This window comes from Grampus griseus (genome assembly GCF_964374135.1).
Source record: "Grampus griseus genome assembly, chromosome: 6".
NCBI lineage: Eukaryota > Metazoa > Chordata > Mammalia > Artiodactyla > Delphinidae > Grampus > Grampus griseus.
In genome coordinates, this window is record NC_139000.1 from 31826588 (window position 1) to 31846274 (window position 19687).

The 19687-nt window shown below is 36.8% G+C and overlaps 1 protein-coding gene across 6 annotated transcripts in view; it reads right to left on the reverse strand.

The window, feature by feature from the left end:
* STX17 (syntaxin 17) overlaps positions 1–17346 on the reverse strand; it is an 85307-nt gene extending 67961 nt beyond the window's left edge. For 3 of the 6 annotated variants that reach the window (XM_082657125.1, XM_082657124.1, XM_082657120.1), the window contains exons 1-2: positions 17295–17346; positions 8510–8695 (exon numbers count right to left, since the gene is read on the reverse strand). In XM_082657125.1, the coding sequence (XP_082513251.1) occupies positions 8510–8668 (159 nt within the window). In that variant the 5' untranslated portion in view covers positions 8669–8695; positions 17295–17346. Of the gene's footprint in view, positions 1–2348; positions 2456–8509; positions 8696–17180 lie in introns of those variants that run through there. The other 3 variants (XM_082657122.1, XM_082657121.1, XM_082657123.1) reach the window with 3 other exon arrangements.
* Between the last annotated feature and the right edge of the window lie 2341 nt (positions 17347–19687).

A 19687-nucleotide genomic window follows, 5' to 3' on the forward strand; every position in this document is an offset into this window, starting at 1 on the left:
ATACCATAAATAAGAAAAATGAACAAAACTAAACTAATGCACATCATAATAAAATTACTTACAATAAGTGATAGAAAAATCTTAAAAACAGCAAGAGGAAAAAAAGATATGTGAAGTACAGAGCAACACAGATAAGAATGACAGAAGACTTCTTATGAGAAACAATGCAAGCCAGAAAACACCAGAGCAACATCTTGAAAGTACTGAAACAATCTAAAACTCAACCTAGAATTCTATACACAGGGAAAATATTTTTTAAAAGTGAAGGCAAAATAAACATTTTTTTTTTCAAACACAAAAATGCAAGCAGAATTCAATACCAGCAAACCTGTACTACAAGAAATGTTAAAGGAAGTCCTTCAGGTTGATGGGAAAATGATACCAGACAGAAACCTGGTTCTACAAAAAAGTGACAGCACTGAAAAATGGTAAATATATAGATAAATATAAAATATACTTTTTATTATTTTAAAAATCTCTTTGAAAGATAACACTGTTTAAAACAAAAATTACATTACATAGAAGTAAAATATATTATAATAATACTACAAAGACCCTGAGAGAGGAAATCGAAGTGTACTGTTATAAGGCTATTTATTTATTTATGACTGCGTTAGGTCTTTGTTGCTGCATGCGGGCTTTCTCTAGTTGAGGTGAGTGGGGGCTACTCTTCTTTGCAGTGCACAGGCTTCTCATTGCGGTGGCTTCTCTTGTTGCAGAGCATGGGCTCCAGGCGTGTGGGCTTTGGTAGTTGTGGCGCGTGGGCTCAGTAGTTGTGGCTCACGGGCTCTAGAGCATAGGCTCAGTAGTTGTGGCACATGGGCTTAGCTGCTCCGCGGCATGTGGGATCTTCCCGGACCAGGGCTCAAACCCGTGTCCCCTGCATTGGCAGGCGGATTCTTAACCACTGAGCCACCAGGGAAGTCCAAGATTCTTATAATATACGTGAAGTGATATATATATATATGTATATATGAAAACACATTACTTGAAGGTAGACTGTCATAAGTTAAAGATGAATACTCTGAACTGTAAACCATTAAAAATAAAAATACAAAGAGGTATAATTAATAAGTCAACAAAAGAAAAAATGGAATCTTAAAAAATATGCAATTAATCCAAAAGGGAGTAAAAGATGAGAAAAGGGGACAAAGAATAGATGAGACAAACAGACAAAAAGAGCAAGATGGTAGATTTAAAGACAACCATTTGATAAACATCTGTTCATTATAAAAATTCTCAGCAAACTTAAAAAAGAAGTTAACATTAGAGGCATCTACAAAAACCCTACAGTCAACATCATGCTTAGTGGTGAAAGACCATTCCCTAATACTGGGAACAAGGTAAGGATGTCTGATCTTGCCATTCCTATTCAATATTGCACTGGAGGCCCTAGTCAGCACAATAAGGTAAGAAAGGAAGTGAGGGAAGAAAGGAAAGGAGGGAAGGAGGGAAGGAAAGGAGGGAGGAGGGGAAGGGAAAGAGAAGAAACAAAAGAAAGAGAGGAAAGAAAGAAAGTAAGAAGGAGAGGAAGGAAGGAAGGAAGTGGGCAGACAGGCAAAGACTGGAAAGGAAGAAATAAAACAGTTTGTCTTCACATGATTGTCTACAAAGAAAATAACAAAGAGTAGATTCAAAGAGACTGAAAAGCAATGACGGGGAGATTATCTGTCAAGAGATTGGGTAAAATAGCTTGTCTTTGCCAAGGGCTTCTCCTTCGGGCTTCTCTCTACAGGGTTTTTAAAGGTAATGGCAGCTTTGCAAGGAAATATTTTCTAGATGATGTTGGATTTATACTTTTCTTTTATCTTCACAGAGTGGGCAGAAGGATTTGTCTCAGCACTACTTGCTCTTGAGTGGCTTCCAGGCCATTAAGCTCTGCCCCAACATTTCAAGGTAGGTGGAACTCAGAATGACATCCCCAAAGTGCATTGGATTCTGCTCTTTCCTCCACTGGATGCTGAAACTTCTGATAAATACCTTTAATTGCTATGAATAAACAGGATCAAGAAAGAGGAAAAACAACTACAGAAAAAATTCATAGATACTGTTTTTCAGTCATTTCAGAAAGATGTATTGTCTCACTACATGCATTCATGTTGTTCTTCATTGACATGTTATGGCCCCATGGTCTATGGCGCCATGGTTCTCCTCTGGCACAGGCATAAGCAGAGAATCCAACATTCACAGAAACAGCCTTTCCCCTAGACTTTCCCATGAGACGAAAGCACATTCTTATCCTGGTGAGACAAAAGCCGTGTTCACCATTCTCATCCTGGTGAATACGTTGTCTCCTTTTACCCACTCTTCTATTTTATCTTTTTGGATAACCCTGATTATAAACCCACATCATGGTGTGATGAACAACTCTGCACAGGTGTTTTCAGGCTTCCAACATTCATCCCTTTGTGCTCTTTGGCAGTGACACCCAGGTCTCAGTTTTGCTTTGCCTGCTGGGCAAAGAGAACAAATATTTTGAGAGTGGTTCCTGGACTAAAAGTTCTCTCTAGAACACCCCACCATTTATTTAATCAACTTTATATACTTGTAGCCTCACATTTTATGTCATTTCATCTTCCAGAATATTTTGATTCAAAATTGAATAACAATAATAATTCTACTTCATATTGTTTAGAGTATACAAACATGAAAGCTACTCATAATTATTAAAAATAATTTTCTAAAATTATATAATGTTATTCACTAGAGGTTCAGGGAAGTTGATGATGATATAACATAGAGAATATTCAGAATTTAGGAGTTTAAGGTATAAAAGCACTTTAATTTAAACTTTATGCTGACACTTAAAAGATTTATTTGAATTTACAAAGCATAGTAGGGAAAAAAGAGGTTTCAATTGGAGAGAAAAAGACCTGGGAATACTCTGAGGTGTAAAGTCACATGTGGAATCCAAAGGACTGAAGTAAGATCAATGTGTTTGTGGTATAATGTATGATGGGAAGAGTGATGAGAAAAGAAGCAGAAAAAGTAGATGAAGGCTTCTTTTGCCAAGTATCAGAGGATATCTCAGTGATCAGAATGAACAGAACTTTTCGTAAGGAAGATGATGGTTTTGTGGGGGATTAATTAGGTGGGATAATAATCAGTATTGTAGATGATAAAAAGTGTAAGTATTCAATTCAAATAAAGTTATTTTATTAAACTCAACAAAAGAGAAAATATCAAAGACTCTAAAAGTAAAGCTACATAATATTAATAGATGGCCCAATGATTATAAGCCATAAATTTAGGATTACTCATGTAATGAAGATAAATAATAATACCTACCTTATAGTATAGCTAATGTAAGGCAACTAACTGTGCCTACCATGTGTAAAAAATATAAAACCCAAAACAAACACAAAGGGTCTCAGGAATGCTGTGAATCTCCTAATGATTACAAACAATTAACTGACAGCACCAATGTTGACTGCCCGGGAATGATAACTTACTTATAAGTAACTCATTTCCAAGTATCAACCTTGCATTCAAGGGTTCTTAACATAATATCTCAATCCTCAGAATAACTCTATGAGAAAGATTTTAATGTTACCTTTACAACTCTAAAGATCAATCATGGGGTGGTGAACCTTAAGGTCTACTGCAGAGTGCTGTGTGAGGATGGTGCATTTATATCTGACCCAGGATGGAATCAACCAGGGCATGTTCCATAGAACATTACTAAGTTGGGATCTGAACAAAAACACAAAGTTTGAAAGGTGAACAAATGGAGTGGATGTTGCTAATAGATGTAGGAAAGCCAAAGTATTCAACTCTATTTTTTTTTTTTTTTACATCTTCCTTCTTCATTGAGGAAAATCATCATAAAATAGAACTGTCCACAACAAACATGACTAAGAGGAAAATGAAAACCAAGAAAGAGTAAGAACAAACTTAGAACACACTATGTTTCAAGCACAACATTAGAAGATTAATATATTTAGCAGCATAGTGATCTCAAGAAAGTAATTTAACCACTCCAAGTCTGCTTCCCCACCTAAAAAAGGAAGACAAAAATAAGGGTAACCTATAGGGATGTTCTGAGGATTAAATGATATGATATATATAAAAACCTTACAGAGCACTCAACAAATAAACACAACAGCTACTATCTTTACTATTATTATTATTTGCTCACTTGTCAAGTAAGTTGTAGAAGAGATTAGTGTCTTGGATGAAGATTGAATAGATGATCTTATGTCTTAAAATAATAAAATTCTAAGAAAAATAAGGAATAAAATAGGTCAGACTTTCTTTGCTTGCTACACGATGTTAAACCTAAATTAGGTTACATTATTAAAGGCTATTATTCCAAACAGTTGGAGAGGAGTTCACCACCTGTGCTGAGGCTTTCCTATCCTATAACACAGGAGAAAGCAAACTGAATCAGGAGTCTATCAGAAAAAAAGAATGAGGGGGAAAATGTGATTGTAAGATTGAAATAAACATTCTCAGACTAAAAAGAGAAATGGGAAAGGTTTTTGCTGTAACCACAAGTTAAAAAAACAAATAAATGAAACCAAATCAATACATAACAAATCAATAAGACTGCTTATATCTGATTTTGTACCACATAGTTCAGGCTTCATGCTGCCTGAACAGTCCTGAACACTCATTTTCACACCTAATTATATGTTGCCCCATCATATCCTATCTTATTTCCTTAACTGGACTGTAAACTTCTTGCAGATTAGAAAGCTAATTTTTTACATGATTTTCAATGTTAACAATATAAGAAACAGCAAACACCAACACTTATGAAACGCTAACATATATTTATATCCTGTAATAATTTCCCTTCTCATTAAACCTGGCAGACTGAACACATTCATCTCTGTTCTTTCCCCAAACTCAACTAAAATGACAGTAAAGTACTTTAAAAGGTATAAATTCACAATAATAATGAGAATACAACAGAAGATATCAATGGACAAGAAATTTTAACAAAATTTTGGAAGCTGGAAAGACTATGGACGTGTTGCAGCTGAACTTAGCAGATCAGAGAAAGCAGAAACCTAGGGCTGCAGAAGGGGTGGATGGTGGGGGAGAAAGGCAGTGAGAAGCAAACCAATGAATGCATAGTACTACTGCAGAAAGATTCAGTAACCAGAGGTACCAGGTAACCAGGAGGATGTGTATGGTGGGGCTAAAAACAGAAGGATTACTTGAAAGTTTATGTAAGGAATAGGTAGTCTATCAGATGTCCTCTCCATAGGCCCAAGCAACTGGACTGCCTCTATCATCACAGAAGACAACACTCCAGGAGAGTATCTGGTGGTTCCCCATCAAAATAGATCCTCCTCTGTTCACCTCTCCAGGTAATAAGGCCCCTACTACTACCCTGCTACCCATTCTCCCTCTCTCTCTCTCTCTGTCTCTCTCTCTGTCTCTCTCCCTCTCTCTCACACACACACACACACACACACACACACACACACACACACACACACACACCTCTTCCAATTAGCACTCTTAAATATCGACAGCTAGCCAAGGAAAGCCTAAAATACTGTAGACTGACACAAAGAAAGGAAGGAAGGAAGGAGAGGAAGAAAGGGAGGGAGGAGGGAGGAAGAAAAGGAGAAAGAGAGAGAAGAATACATTTAAGAAAAGAAAAGGGAAAAAGAGAAAAGAAGGAAGGAGGAAAGAAGGGGAAAGAAGGAAGGAAGAGAGGGAGGGAGGGAGGAAGGAAGGAAGGGGGAAGGAAGGAAGGGGGGAAAAAGGAAGGGGGGAGGAAGGAAGGAAGGAAACACAGAAAAGGAAGAAGAAAACTTTAAAAAATATAATAATAATACCACCATACAGAGACTATATGATACTGCATCCATAAAACAAGAACAGGAGGATTTTCTTTAAAAGAAAAAAAAGAGAGAATTGAGAGAAAAAAGAACATATTCAGAAAAAATAGGATTCTGGTTCTTTCATCTTAGTTGGAATGTGGATGTGAGAGCTACAGCTGGAGCTGCTGTTTTACATGTAAGACAGAAACAAGTTGAGGATTGGAAAGAAAGATAAAAACAGCCTGAGTCTTTAATGACTGTTGAGCTGCCACTGGAGCCCCAGACCACCTCCAAAACTATGAGAGATTAAAAATAAAAGCAAAACCAAAAAACCTCTATCTCATATAATAAGCTATTTTTAGGTTTTCTGCCACTTGCATTTTAACCATATACTAACTAATACAGTACATGTTACACAGTAAGTTTTCCCCCAAACCCCTATAAAATGAAACAAAGAAAATTATGTTCCAAGCTTATGATATTGTTCCTATTAACTATGCTTAAGTCTATTTTACATTAGCCAAGAAAGCTGAATGCTAACACTTCAAATTTCAGGATTACATTCTAATCAAGTCTATCATGTGTAATAAAACGTAATGCTGAAGGATCTATGGAATATAGTCCCAGGTGTCCACAGCACACTACTCTCATTGTTTTCAGATGTTGCAGAATCACTCCACTAAGGCTTACTTTCAATTTCCCTTCAGTCTGACTTTCTTCTTTTAAATTCATATTGGATGACTGATGGCTAACATAATAAATATTTTATCTTTCTACACCCTTCCCCCAGGAAAAACATGCCTTTTTGAAAATGAGGCACTGTTAGACACCTGGAGTCTAAACTTAGTTCTTAACTCTTTTGTCCACAGTGAACACTGTGGCTTTTAAATGTTTTTACATTGCCATAAACTATCTATTAAAATATGCTATTCAATCTTACATAGATAAAAAAATTACTTTCATAACTAAACTAGAAAACCTAGAGACAGAATGATCAAGATTATGGAATAAAACATAGCTCAGTACGAGTTTAACTGCTTAGCTTCAGACTGCATCACCTATACCGTAAATTATAATTATTCTGATATTGTTTAAAAATTTCTTAGTAAGTAAAAATTACAGAAAACGGTAAAGGAAAAATGTTCCAGCAGAAAAAGATCTATATAACTCTGGAATAATTTTCTTCTGAATTCTGACGCAGCTAATTAAATCAGTAATAGACATGTTTTTATCCCCACAACTTTCTCCCAGGGTTCTGGCCTTTCCATTGATGACTGGGTGGTACATGTGGCTAGGATCTGAGGGTAATGACAGCAAGCACATTCGTATAGAATAAATACAAGGAAAGGGAAATTTGCCAAAGGGAAAATGCCAAAGGGAAAATAGGACAATAAAAGAAAGAGTCTTAATAGACCACAGTCCACCTATTTATTCCTTTCAGAATCAATTCACTTGCCAAATTCTTACCATCTTTGTAACTGAGCACTTCAACATAAGCTCAGGACTTTGACACACACATTATCAAACACAGATATGATCAATCAGAAGTAAACAACTCCATTTCTATATTGTTACAGTGCCCTCCTTATTAATCAAAGCATGGAACACTTTGTTTCTGCTCATGACAAGAATAACCAGTTTAGCAGACAACTCCTCCATCCTTAAAAGTCATCACACTTATTGCTTATGGATAAAGAAGAAAGAAGTTAAGAGATGACTAAATATTAATCTTTAATTCTATTCATATTTGCATTGAAATTTTCATCTTATTTTTCTTGGCACTTATTTTCTATACTTTAACAAAAGACTTAAGTACTAGGAAGACAGCTGGTATCTATGAGAGAAAAAGTTGACACTCTTCTTACTTGTATAAGGTATGCAGTTGAGGGTGATAAATATTATTTATACTGAAAGGCTTAATGACCACTTCCACCCTCCCCCCACACCCCCAAAAAAATTAATGGAGGGCCACACAGCTTAAAATTTATACTGGGGGAGGTTCTTCTGAAGGATCAAATACCACTGACCTGTCCCACAGCAAATAAGACAAGGTAACCTGCCAAATCAATGCTCAGTATTCAGTAAACTTGACGTTCCCATAAATGCCACAACCACTCCATCAGATCCTAGCCAGACCAGGCTCTATGAAACCACCACAGGCACTGAGACTGGTTCTTCCTTCTACCTAACTCTTAAACTGACCTCTAGCTGATACTTCTCAACTTTGGGCTTTCCTCAAAGGGAAGCAGTGAAGTTGGGAAATTCCCTCATATCAAACAGTGATTTTCCCTCTTAAATCTACATGCACCTGAAAAGGACAGGAACACACACTCACAGTTCAGAAAACTTGCCATGGGGTGAATGAAATTAAGGGAAGCCCTTTAGCCAAAGTCCACCACCTTCACATTATAGTCAACTATCAAACAGTTCGTATTTTAATTATTAACTGCTCAATTCATCACTGTGTATAACTAAAAAGGCATTGATTCTATTCTTATATCCCTTCCTAAAAAAGGAATAATGTGAGAGGGGTATTTGTAGAACAGAAAAACCGGATGAAAAAATGAATAATGTCGTTAAATCAACAGGAGCTAGATGTTTTAGCAAAGACTCTTATCTAATATTCTCAATGTAGGTGAAATGCACAACATATAAATCAGAATATGTAACTGTTTCTTGTGGTAAAAAAAGAAAAAAATGGAAAAAAAGAAAGAAAGAAAAAAACTCACCTTCTCAATATTTATCTGGTGCTTTCTTAACCTCTCCAGGTCTGTTGGGATTACTATCTTAGTAAATTTCTGAATAGCTGGTTCAAGACGGCGTAATTTCACTTTTTCTTCATCTTCAGACATCCTAAAAAAATGTTGTATCTCTTCTACTTGCAACATCTACCTTCTCCACTCATGTAGAAAAACCTAAAAGGGAAATATTTATTTAAGAATTTTAAAAATCAATTTCCATTATTTTTAAAAGCCAACAATTAGGTAATTTTATAATATATTCTAAACACATACTCAACTTAATGCTGAACTTCAGTGACTGGTTTTTTAACAAAACTTTTATTTTAAAATCTTTTTCTCTCTACAAAGGTAATGTATATTCACGTTAGAATGATTAGAAAATAGGAAAAAGAGAATAAAATAAAATCAACAATCATCTCCTCACCTATAGTTAACTACTCTTTCCATTTTTCCTCCTCCCACCCCCGTACTTCCATTTTGATGTATGTCTTTCCAGGGCTTTTTAATATAAGTATATATGTATGCATATAATTAACTAACTTTTTTCAAAAAACCAGAAGTATACTGTTCAAGTCTTTATCTCCCAATGTATCCTGGACAGTGAATAATGTTTTCTAAAAAAGTGTCAAATGGCAAAACTGGAAGAAAAACTTTCATTCTTAATATTTCTGCTGTAAAAACTCCATTTCTAATATAACATATGTAATTATATACTTCAAATATATTATAAAATGCAACTTTTCTCATTGATGTCCTTTAAATTGCATCTTCCCTTTCTTACAAAGTGATTAGCATTGTCTACAATCAGTACACGTAACCAGTGACAGAGCTGGAATAAGAACCCAGTATTCCTGAGAGTTCAATCAAATGCTCTTTCTAATTCACCAGTAGTTTTTTTTTTTTGAGCAGTGCTCCAGAGAGTACAGGGTTATGTCTTTGGGGTCAGGGTAGGTGATGGTAAAGGTTATCAAGTGGACAGGCTCCAGGACCCCACACCTGCTTCAGTTGGAGAAAATTTACTTATATCTATCTCATAAATTTGAACTTATTCGATTTTCTGTAAATAAAGGGCTCCACTGCTTAAGCAAGCTTGAAAACCACTGTTGTACATCATGTTTTCATGCCATCTAATTAGCCATAACCTCTCCCATATTAAAAATAAGTTGACTATGTTAATTCCATTGGGTTATGGTATCTTAGACTTGGGTCCATAGAGATAGGGGTTTGGGACTTGAGAGTTCCTGAATGTTTGTTTACAAAAAATGATGAATATATTTTTGAATTATTTCAGAAGACAGAGTCCTTTGCTTTCAAGAAATTATCAAAAAGCTCTATCACTCCAGAATCATTAAGAACTATTATTCTAAATAATGTTGTTTCTCTCTTTCACAGTTGAAAATCTTGAAGTGTTGGTTATACAGATTATCTCATCTACCAGTAACTTGGTCTTTACAGTTAATCTAAGCTTGAAAGCAAAAAAGGAAAATTTCCAGACACCAAAAATAAAGAGTCTAACAGCTACAGTAGTATTAGAGATGATGGGGAAGTTCACCGCCAAAAGATTGGTCCACAGACCCAACAAAATGGGAAAATTTACAGCTAAGGGACTAGAGATAATAAAGTAACCTAAAAATAAAATTAAAATAGGTACATTTCAAAATAAAAATATAAAGAAAGAAACAGAATCTTAAAAAAAATTAGATAATATTATGAAACAGTAACAGGTCAATCTGAAAATAAACCAAGTAAAAATTCTACAAATAAAAACCTCCAAAGATGGGTTAAACAGTAAATTTTGTAGCTGAAAAGACAATTATTGATTGGAAGCTATCAGTATGAACACAGAGGAATAAGGACACATAAAAAGAAGATAAGCAACATTAAGGATAAAATGACAAGCTCAGTAACAAGTAGGAGTCCCATAAGGAAAGAATAAATAAAATGGCAAAAAGGCACTATTCAAAGAGAATATGCTGAGAATTAAGATGTAAAGCCTCAAACTGAAAATGCACATAAACACTAAGTAGCATAAATAAAAAACAAATTTACCTAAACACATGGAAGGGAAATTTCAGAACATTAGGGACAAAGAAAAAATATCTTAAAAAGCAAACCGGAGATAAAAGACAGATAAACTAAAACAACAAAAGCAGTAAACTTTTCATCAAAGCAACATATCAAAAGATAGGAATATCTTCAAAGTGCTGAGTTGGTATATACCCAGGTTAATTATTATTCAGAAGTGAAGGTAAAATAATCATTTTCAGACATACAAAGACTGAGTTTATTACCAAGCCCTTCATTAAAAGAACTACTAAAAGGCATGCTTTAACAATAAAGAAAATAAACCCAAAAGAAAGGAATGGCAAGGAGCAAAAAAATATAATAAAGTATACTGTTACTGGGTGAATAAAGGAAGCAATGAAGAACAAATAAAAGATTTATTGTGAATAACCTGATCAAATATAATAAAAATGTTTCCATGTAAATTATTATTTTTCTATAATGTATTTTTTATAGCAGCATGGTATCACATTGTACAGATGTTCGATAATTTAATCATCTAATGTTGGCCACTCAGGATGTTTCCAATTTTCCACTATTATAAACTAAACCACAGTGTAATTACTCTTCTTTTACGCAAATCCATACTACCATCTATGATTATTTATTTAAAGTAAATACCTGGAAATAGAATTAATAGGTACATACATTTTTTAAGGCTTCTGATTCTAAATGTCCCAAAAAAGGTTGTGCCTATTTACATTCCCACTAGCAACATATCAAAATGTCCACTTATCTGGATTAAAGACTTAAATGTGAGACCCGAAGCCATAAAACTCCTAGAAGAAAACATAGGCAGTATACTCTTTGACACTGGTCTTAGCAATATGTTTTTGGATCTGTCTCCTCAGGCAAGGGCAACAAAAGCAAACAAAGAAATAGGACTACATCAAAATAAAAAGCTTTCTCAGTGAAGGAACCCATCAACAAAACAAAAAGGTAACCTATTAAATGAGAAAAGATATTTGGAAATGATATATCTGATAAGGCATTAATATCCAAAATATACAAAGAATTCACACAACTCAACATCAAAAAAATAAACAATCCAATCAAAAACTGGGTAGAGAATCTGAACATTTTTCCAGGAAAGACAGACAGATGGGAAACAGACACATGAAAAGATGATCAACATCTCTAATCATCAGGAAAATGCAAATCAAAACCACAATGAGCTATCACCTCACACCTGTCAGAATGGCTATCATCAAAAAGACAAGAAATTTCAAGTGTTGGTTGTTGGCAAGGATGTGGAGAAAAGGGAACCCACATGCATGTGGTGGGAATGTAAACTGGTGCAACCACTATGAAAAACAGTACGGAGGTTCCTCAAAAAATTAAAAACAGAACTATCATATGATCCACCAATTCTAATTCTGGTATTTATCTGAAGAAAACGAAAACACTAACTGAAAAGATATATACACCCCTATGTTCATAGAGCATTATTCACATTAGCAAGATATGGAAGCAACCTTTAAGTGCTCAAAGATAGATGAATGGCTAAAGAAGATGTGATACATATACATACATACATACACACACACACAGACACACAGACACACACACACACACACACACACACACAATGGACTATTACTCAGCCATAAAAAAGAATGAAATCTTGCCATTTGCAACAACATGGATGGACCTAGAGGGTATTGTGCTAAGTGAAATAAGCCAAAGAAAGACAAATGCCGTATGATTTCATGTACACGTGGAATTTAAAAAACAAAACAGAACAGAAACAGATCCACAGATACAGAGAATAATCTGGTGGTCACCAGAACGGAGGCAGCATGGTGAGTGAAATGCGTGAAGGGGAGTAAGGGGTGCACATTTCCAGTTATAAAATAAACAACTCACAGGGATGTAAGGTACAGCATACGGAATATAGTTGATAATATTGTAATGACTTTGTAGGATGATAGATGGTTACTAGACATCATGGTGATAAATTCATAATGTATAAAAATGTCAAATCATTATGTTGTATACTGGAGATAAATACAGTATTGTATGTCAACTATACTTCAATTTAAAAAACTTTAAAATATCCATTTATCTATACTCCAACCAATACCTGATATTATCATTCTTCTTAAGACATTCAACTGGTGACAAAAATGGTATCTCATTATTGTTTTATTTTGCATTCTTTATATTACTAATGAGATTGACTTATTCTCTATTTGCATTTCTTCTTTCATCAATTGCCTGCTCGTGCTACAGGGACTGTCTTTCTCTTATTATATTAACATATAATAGTCTCATAAATTATCAATATTTCCCTAACACTAATGTTCCCAGTTTGTCACATTGCCTCTTGTGTTTTCTTCCACTATGCAGATTATATAAGAAGCTATCTTTATATCTATTACTATTCCTATCAAAATGTTTTTTAAAATACCTGGTATTCAACAGATGCTAATGGAACTAAAACATTTCTTCACATGTCTCTTCTACACAATTTCTAATCCTATCACTCTAGTCAAACAGCACAATATGCATAGCACATTACAAATGTCTTATTTGGCCTGTGTTTAGACTCTTTCCCCTCTCCAATTTTTCCCCATAGATTACCACCAAAGAATATATCTAAAACACCAAAGGCAACATGCTCCTCCTCTGAATAAAAACTTCTAAGAGTTCCTTATTATCTGAAGAAAATAAAATGTTCATAAGTAATCCACCCAACCTACTGAAATATCATCACCCAATCTCTGCTTTTGGCTTGCAAGGTGCTCCCTCTGTCTAGATGCTCTTTTATATCCCATCTGCCTCTCAACTTTGTGTATCATTTGAGATACAACTCAAATGATTCTGCCTTCTCCTCCACTAATCAGTTTATGGTGTACTTGACAAACCCCAATTATTGACTATTTGGCTTGTTTTCACTGCTCCCCTATGCTATGATGATAGCTCTCTTTTTTGAATTCAAAAAGCAATATTTCCAGGTCAGAGTGCATGACTCTGCCCCTCAGCTTTTTGTGCTCAAGGAATAACCTGCTGCCTCACAAGGGCCATCTCTAGGGGAAGACATTCTGGCCTAAGACCCTCCCAAGACTTTCCCAACTCTTGGTCTACTTCTAGAGAGTATTTTTTTTTCTCTCCACCATTTCCATTTCTATAAAATTATAATAAATTACCCATATAAAACTAAGAAGGGAACACAGCATTCAAATAGTTGCATTAAAGTATGATGTTACTGAAACAAAGTCATCCAACAGTGCCTCTGATCATAAAATAGCTCAAATAACGTTTATAAGCTATTAAGGGAAGGTCGTAATTCAATATAGAAATTGTGGTTTAAAAGTGTGATTAAATAATCAGTTGAAAATGTATTTCAGCATTTCTTGATTTTTAAGACAGAAAACTGGGAAATATTTCTGATATAATTCAAACACAGGATTAAAAAATACATTAACATCACAGGTATTTAAAATATGTCTATGAAAAAACAAGAGAAAACACACAAAAATGCCTAATTTCTCAAACTTCTGTAAAGTTGTTGTATTACTTTTCACTTTATTTTTCTAGTGTAATGGAATATTTGGGGTGACAGAATTGTTTGTATCATGAGAATGGTGGTGGATAAACAATTATATGCATTTATCAAAATTCACAGAACTGTACACCACAAAAGGTGCATTTTTGTATATTAAAAAACAAAAACAACGAGATGTGGGGGAACCCAAAATGAAATACAAACTATAAAAAACAAAATTAACTGTATTACAAATGAACAACATAACCACAATGAAAGAAGTAGGAGAAGAAAATAACTAATCTAGGTAACTTTGGAAAACAGATGCTGGATACTCGATACTAGTGTCTAGATATGGGATCCTAGATACTAAACTGGATACTATAAGGCTAAAGACAAAAAGAATTACACACAACTATACTGTACTCTAGTTATTTGCTTCTCATAGGACTATGGGTTAGAAATCCTGAAATTACTTTATGTGTATACTAGGACTGAACAAATAAGGAAATATTTTGTAGAACACAAAAGCCAGATTTCTCACTGTTGAAGAAAGAAGTTACAAATAAGAGGCAAGACTAGAATGAACCCTGTGGTACTGTATTAGAAACAAAAGTATCAGGATAAACTTTAGTTTAGAAAAAAAATATATATATATATATATACACAGACATATATCTAAAATACGTGTGTGTATACAGATATATACAGATAAACACAAAAATAAATCTTTGCAGATGCATGAATATACATATATGTGTGCCTGTATCTCCATGAAATATATGGATTTACAGTTGACTCTTGAACAATATGGATTTGAACTGAGAGGGTCCACTTACAGTGAAGTTTTTTCAATAAATACTATTTTTTCAATAAATACTACATGATCCACAGTTAGTTGAATCCGTGGATATGGAACCGCAGATACAAAGGGCCAACTATGGGACCTAAGTGGCTTCGGGTTTTGCTATCCACTGCAGGTCCTAGAACCATTCTCTGTGGATACCAAGGGACGACTGTATATACAGCTAGAAATAATACATACACTCACACACACACACACACACGCTTCTAAGATGTCTTCTGCCAGGCACTGGAAGTAATGATAACCCAGTAGCAATGAGCACACCTAGCGCCCAGATCCTTGGTGTTTAAATACTACTCTCCAAACAAAGAAAGCAGGGGTCTTTGGAGAAATGGTGGATTCCAGGGCAGGGAAAATGCAAGAGAAGCTTGGAGCATCCAAGAAGCAAGGAAGTTCTCAAAAAAGGATGAGAGCCTATAAAAAGGGCACAAGAAGCAACCTGAAAAAACTTGAAATGGACGAAGCTGGAACAATTTGAGACATAAAACAAATAACGAAAGTGTAGGAAAATAACCAATAGAAAAATAAATGAGTCCATACAGATACAAAAACAATAAATTAACAATAAATAAATAAATGGGATGAAGATGCAGCTCTTCCTTACAGAAAAACTCCAATTAATAAATTACAAAGGAATGAGGGAAACAGAAAACCACCATTAGAACATTACAGTAATAATTACTGAAGGCAAGATCATCAATGGATGCTAAAATCAACAAATTAAAGTTTGAGGAGAAACAGGATATTTGCATTGTTTAAAAGTAGTTCTCCCCCAAGATACTGATTAATTACAAAGGGAAAAATAGTTACTTTACATTAGAGAATCCCAGCTGACACCACCTTATTAACCAAGTGATCAAGAGCAATATCAAATGCAGTGTGTCATATAATGTACCCCTCATATGACGAACTACTGAGAAGGGCATATACACTTCTGTGGTATCAACAAAAGTACACAACCTTAATCTAATCTTGAGAAAACATCAGACAAAACCCAATTGAAGGACACTCTACAATATAACTAACCAGGACTCTTCCAAAGTGTAACGGTCATGAAAGACAGGAAAAGACTTAGAAGTTGTCACAGACTGGAGAAGATCAAGGAGCCATGCCAACTAAATGCAACGTGGGATCTTAGATTGAATCGTGGAACAGAAAAAGGACTTTAGTATAAAAAACGATGAAATCTGAAGAAAGTTGGTGATTTAGTTAACAGCGTTGTGCTGAAATTAATTTCTTACTTTTGATAATTGCATTATAGTTACGTAAGATGTTAACATTAAAGGAAATTGTAGAGAACTCTGTATTACTTTTGTAACTTTTCTGTAACTGTAAAATATTTCAAAATAAATAGTCTCTTAAAATAATGTGTAAACTGATGTTTCCCATAAGACAGGACAAATATTTTGAGGTCAAAGAATTGCAATCATATTCACTGCACTAACACTTGGGGTGGGCGGGGCGGGTGCCAGGTGCTTTACAAACCACCTTTAGTGCTTACAACTATTACCAGCTGAGTACCATACTACTCACGTTTCCAATAAGGAAAAAGTACTGGGAGGTTAACCAAATTACTTAAGGTTATTTATAAGTGAACAGCCCCATTTCTCAGGAAAAGTCCAATACCGCTGGCAACGCCCCCTTCCAAAAACGTTATGAACACCTTTCCACATTTCCCCACACCTGGGGCACCGAATTCCCTCAGGCACGTCGCCCCGTATTTCTCACTGGGGGAAGGGGTACTGAATTTGGAAAGAAAAGTCAAGGCCCTCGGACCTACCTACCGTACGGTCTGCTCTCTGAGCCTCCGATTCCGAATTGTAAAAAAAGGGGAGACAGACGTGGGGCCTTCTGCGAACCACCCTCCCTGGTATGGCTGACAGGAGGCTCCCCCCTCGCGCCCCAGGACCTCCCCTAAACACCCTCGAGCCTCGCGTCATCCCTCGCAGCGTCACCCACCGCGCACCTGGGCCACATAAACCAAACGCCACCTCCCCCCACCCCCGCCCCCGAACGGGTGCGCGGGACCCTCTCCAGACCTAGACGCCGGCGACCCTGATGACCTAAGACCCACGGTGCGTCACACGCAGGACAGACGAAGTAAACTTTTCCACCCTGAGATCCCGGGAGGCCGTCAAGCTCGCCCGACCGGCCGCCTCCCTATACCCGCTTCGAAAGCACCTCCAAAACCGAAACCACCACTTCTTCAAGCCGAGAGGAACTCCCACAGCGTTCGCACTTACAACCTGATGCACTGCTTCCTGCGGGGCGCCCCTCCCGCGCGCGGGACGGGCACCCGGCCCACGACGCCGGCCAGGGCCTTACGCCCCCGTGGGGGCCTATCGCGATCCCCTTACCTCCCGCCGGGACGTTCGAGGCCGGTGGGTACGCACGGCGCAGGCGCAGGCGCGGGCGCGACAGGACGGGGCGTCGCGATAGGCGGGCTGGGCTGCGCCACGCCCCCTCCCGCCCAGTTCCGGCCTCGAGGGGTGTGGCTGGCGCCTCTGTGTGTACAGACGCGGTCGCCGCTCTGGACCGTCTTACTAAGTGGTATTGATTTATGTTGTGGGGTTGTAACAAGGGAGCCAAGAGGAAGGAGACGCACAAATGCTCTTTAAGTGTGTCAGTTCGTTGAGTTTTAAGTGTGAGACAATTCACATCTGTATAGCCCACTACATTTTGCAACTTTTTTGTCCATTTTCCTCTGTTCTTCTAGGAATTTTATTGGTGGGCTGGCCGGGTGTTCTTACCTCTTTACACCTGTAGAAACTGAAGCTCACAGAGGTTGTGCCTTCTCCATCTACACCCCCCTCTGAGGTAGACGGCACAAGTCTTAATTGTAATAGGCACAGAAACTGAAACTCAGACAAGTTGTGCTTTTTCCCAAAAACGGGTTGAACCAGTGTCAACCCAGTGCCAGTATCCTTATCCCAATTTTATAGATAATGATGCTAAGCCTCAACAAAGAGTTCTAGTGACTCCCTAGCAGTTCGGCCATGTAGTGACACAGTTGGAACTTCAACTGGGTTTCCTAATTCCCTTTTCAAGTTCTTCCAGCTGATACCAATGAACAAACGGTTGGCTTTGAAGCCCTGTCCAGGTCACAAGTCCTCCTCCCTGGATGGCCTGACTTCCAGATCCAGCCTTTTTAATATGCGTTTGTGAATATTCAGATGACTTGCTCAGAACGTATCCACTGATGGTACTATCCTTAGAAGTCATAAGGATATTCAAGCCATAGCTAAGGAAACTCAGCTCTTAGGGTCTTCCAGTGGAGTGGGAGTAGGGGTAGAAATTGTGGACCAATGAATATTAGGGGTCTGTAAGAATTGCCTTGAAAGGTAATTTCTAAAATAAAGCATAAAATCTGCTAAGCGTTTTGAATTTTCTTTGTGAGTATAATGAGTGCTGATTTCTTTTACTCTAGGAATGAGGTGTTTATAAGATTTTAATTCTAAGGAGAAAAATTAAAGTATTAGCCAATACCATGGGAAAAAAATTTTTATGCAAGACAAGAGCTTACTGTTGTGGCCTCTCCCGTTGCGGAGCACAGGCTCCGGATGCGCAGGCTCAGCGACCATCACTCACGGGCCCAGCCGCTCCGCGGCATGTGGGATCTTCCCAGACCAGGGCACGAACCCGCGCCCCCTGCATCGGCAGGCAGACTCTCAACCACTGCACCACCAGGGAAGCCCCAAAACAAGAGCTTTTGAAGTAAAGGTCATTCAAGTTAAGCTCTGAAAAAAATCTACCTCAAATACACTAGGGAGATGTGACACTCAAGGATTCTAAACTTGAACCTAGCCTTCTAGGTTATTATACATATGTTTGCTATAAGTTAGGTGTGTTCAAGGTAGCTAAATAGAACGTTTTAATCTAACAGTTTGTTAGCTTTATAATCTTTAAATATTTAGATATATGGTGTGTGGACCTCTTTTTGTACTCTTGCCTGGGCACTGAAATTGTTAGGAGCAGGCCTGCTGCTACTAGCCAACATATTCCTGAGGTCCTAACTGAACCAGGAAGGCCAAACAAAACAAACAGTAATAAATAAATAAATGGAGAAAAAGAAAAATATTCTTTTTGGATATTATGATTGCTTACTTGGAAAACCCAAGGAATGAATTGAAACACGTTCAGTAAAATGGCTAGAGCAATAGCTTTCCTAAACAGCGATCACCTATTTAAAATTGTAATGGGAGAAAAGATCACTTTCAAACAGCAGAATCTAATTTGTGTTTGTAAGGAATTGTGGGAGCTATTTGAAGAATTAAAAATAATAGATAAATGGAGTAGGGGTGAAGGGAGGGATTTCCAAGAGGCACGAGGAAACTCTGGGGATAATGGATATGTTCATTATCTTGCTTGTGGTACTGGTTGCATGGGTGTATATATGTTAAAACTTACCAAATTATACACTTTAAATATGGATGTTGTTTATGGTATATCAGTTATACCTGAATAAGGCTGTTTCTTGAGGAAAGGTGTATATTATCATTTGCTTAGAAAGTAGCACATTCTTGGAACAGGCTAAGGAAACAATATATATTCACTCTATGAATTAAGACATAATTTTTCCAGTATTATAGAGCAAGTATATGGAGAACCTGAGAATCAAATTCAGATTTGGCGCAATAATATAGACCTCCTAGGTTGTCTTCCTGGTCCATTCCTCTTCTGGGAACTGCTTCTCCCCACCAGATCTGCAGGCTATCAGTTATGAGCCTCTGGCAGCCATTTTATACAGGCA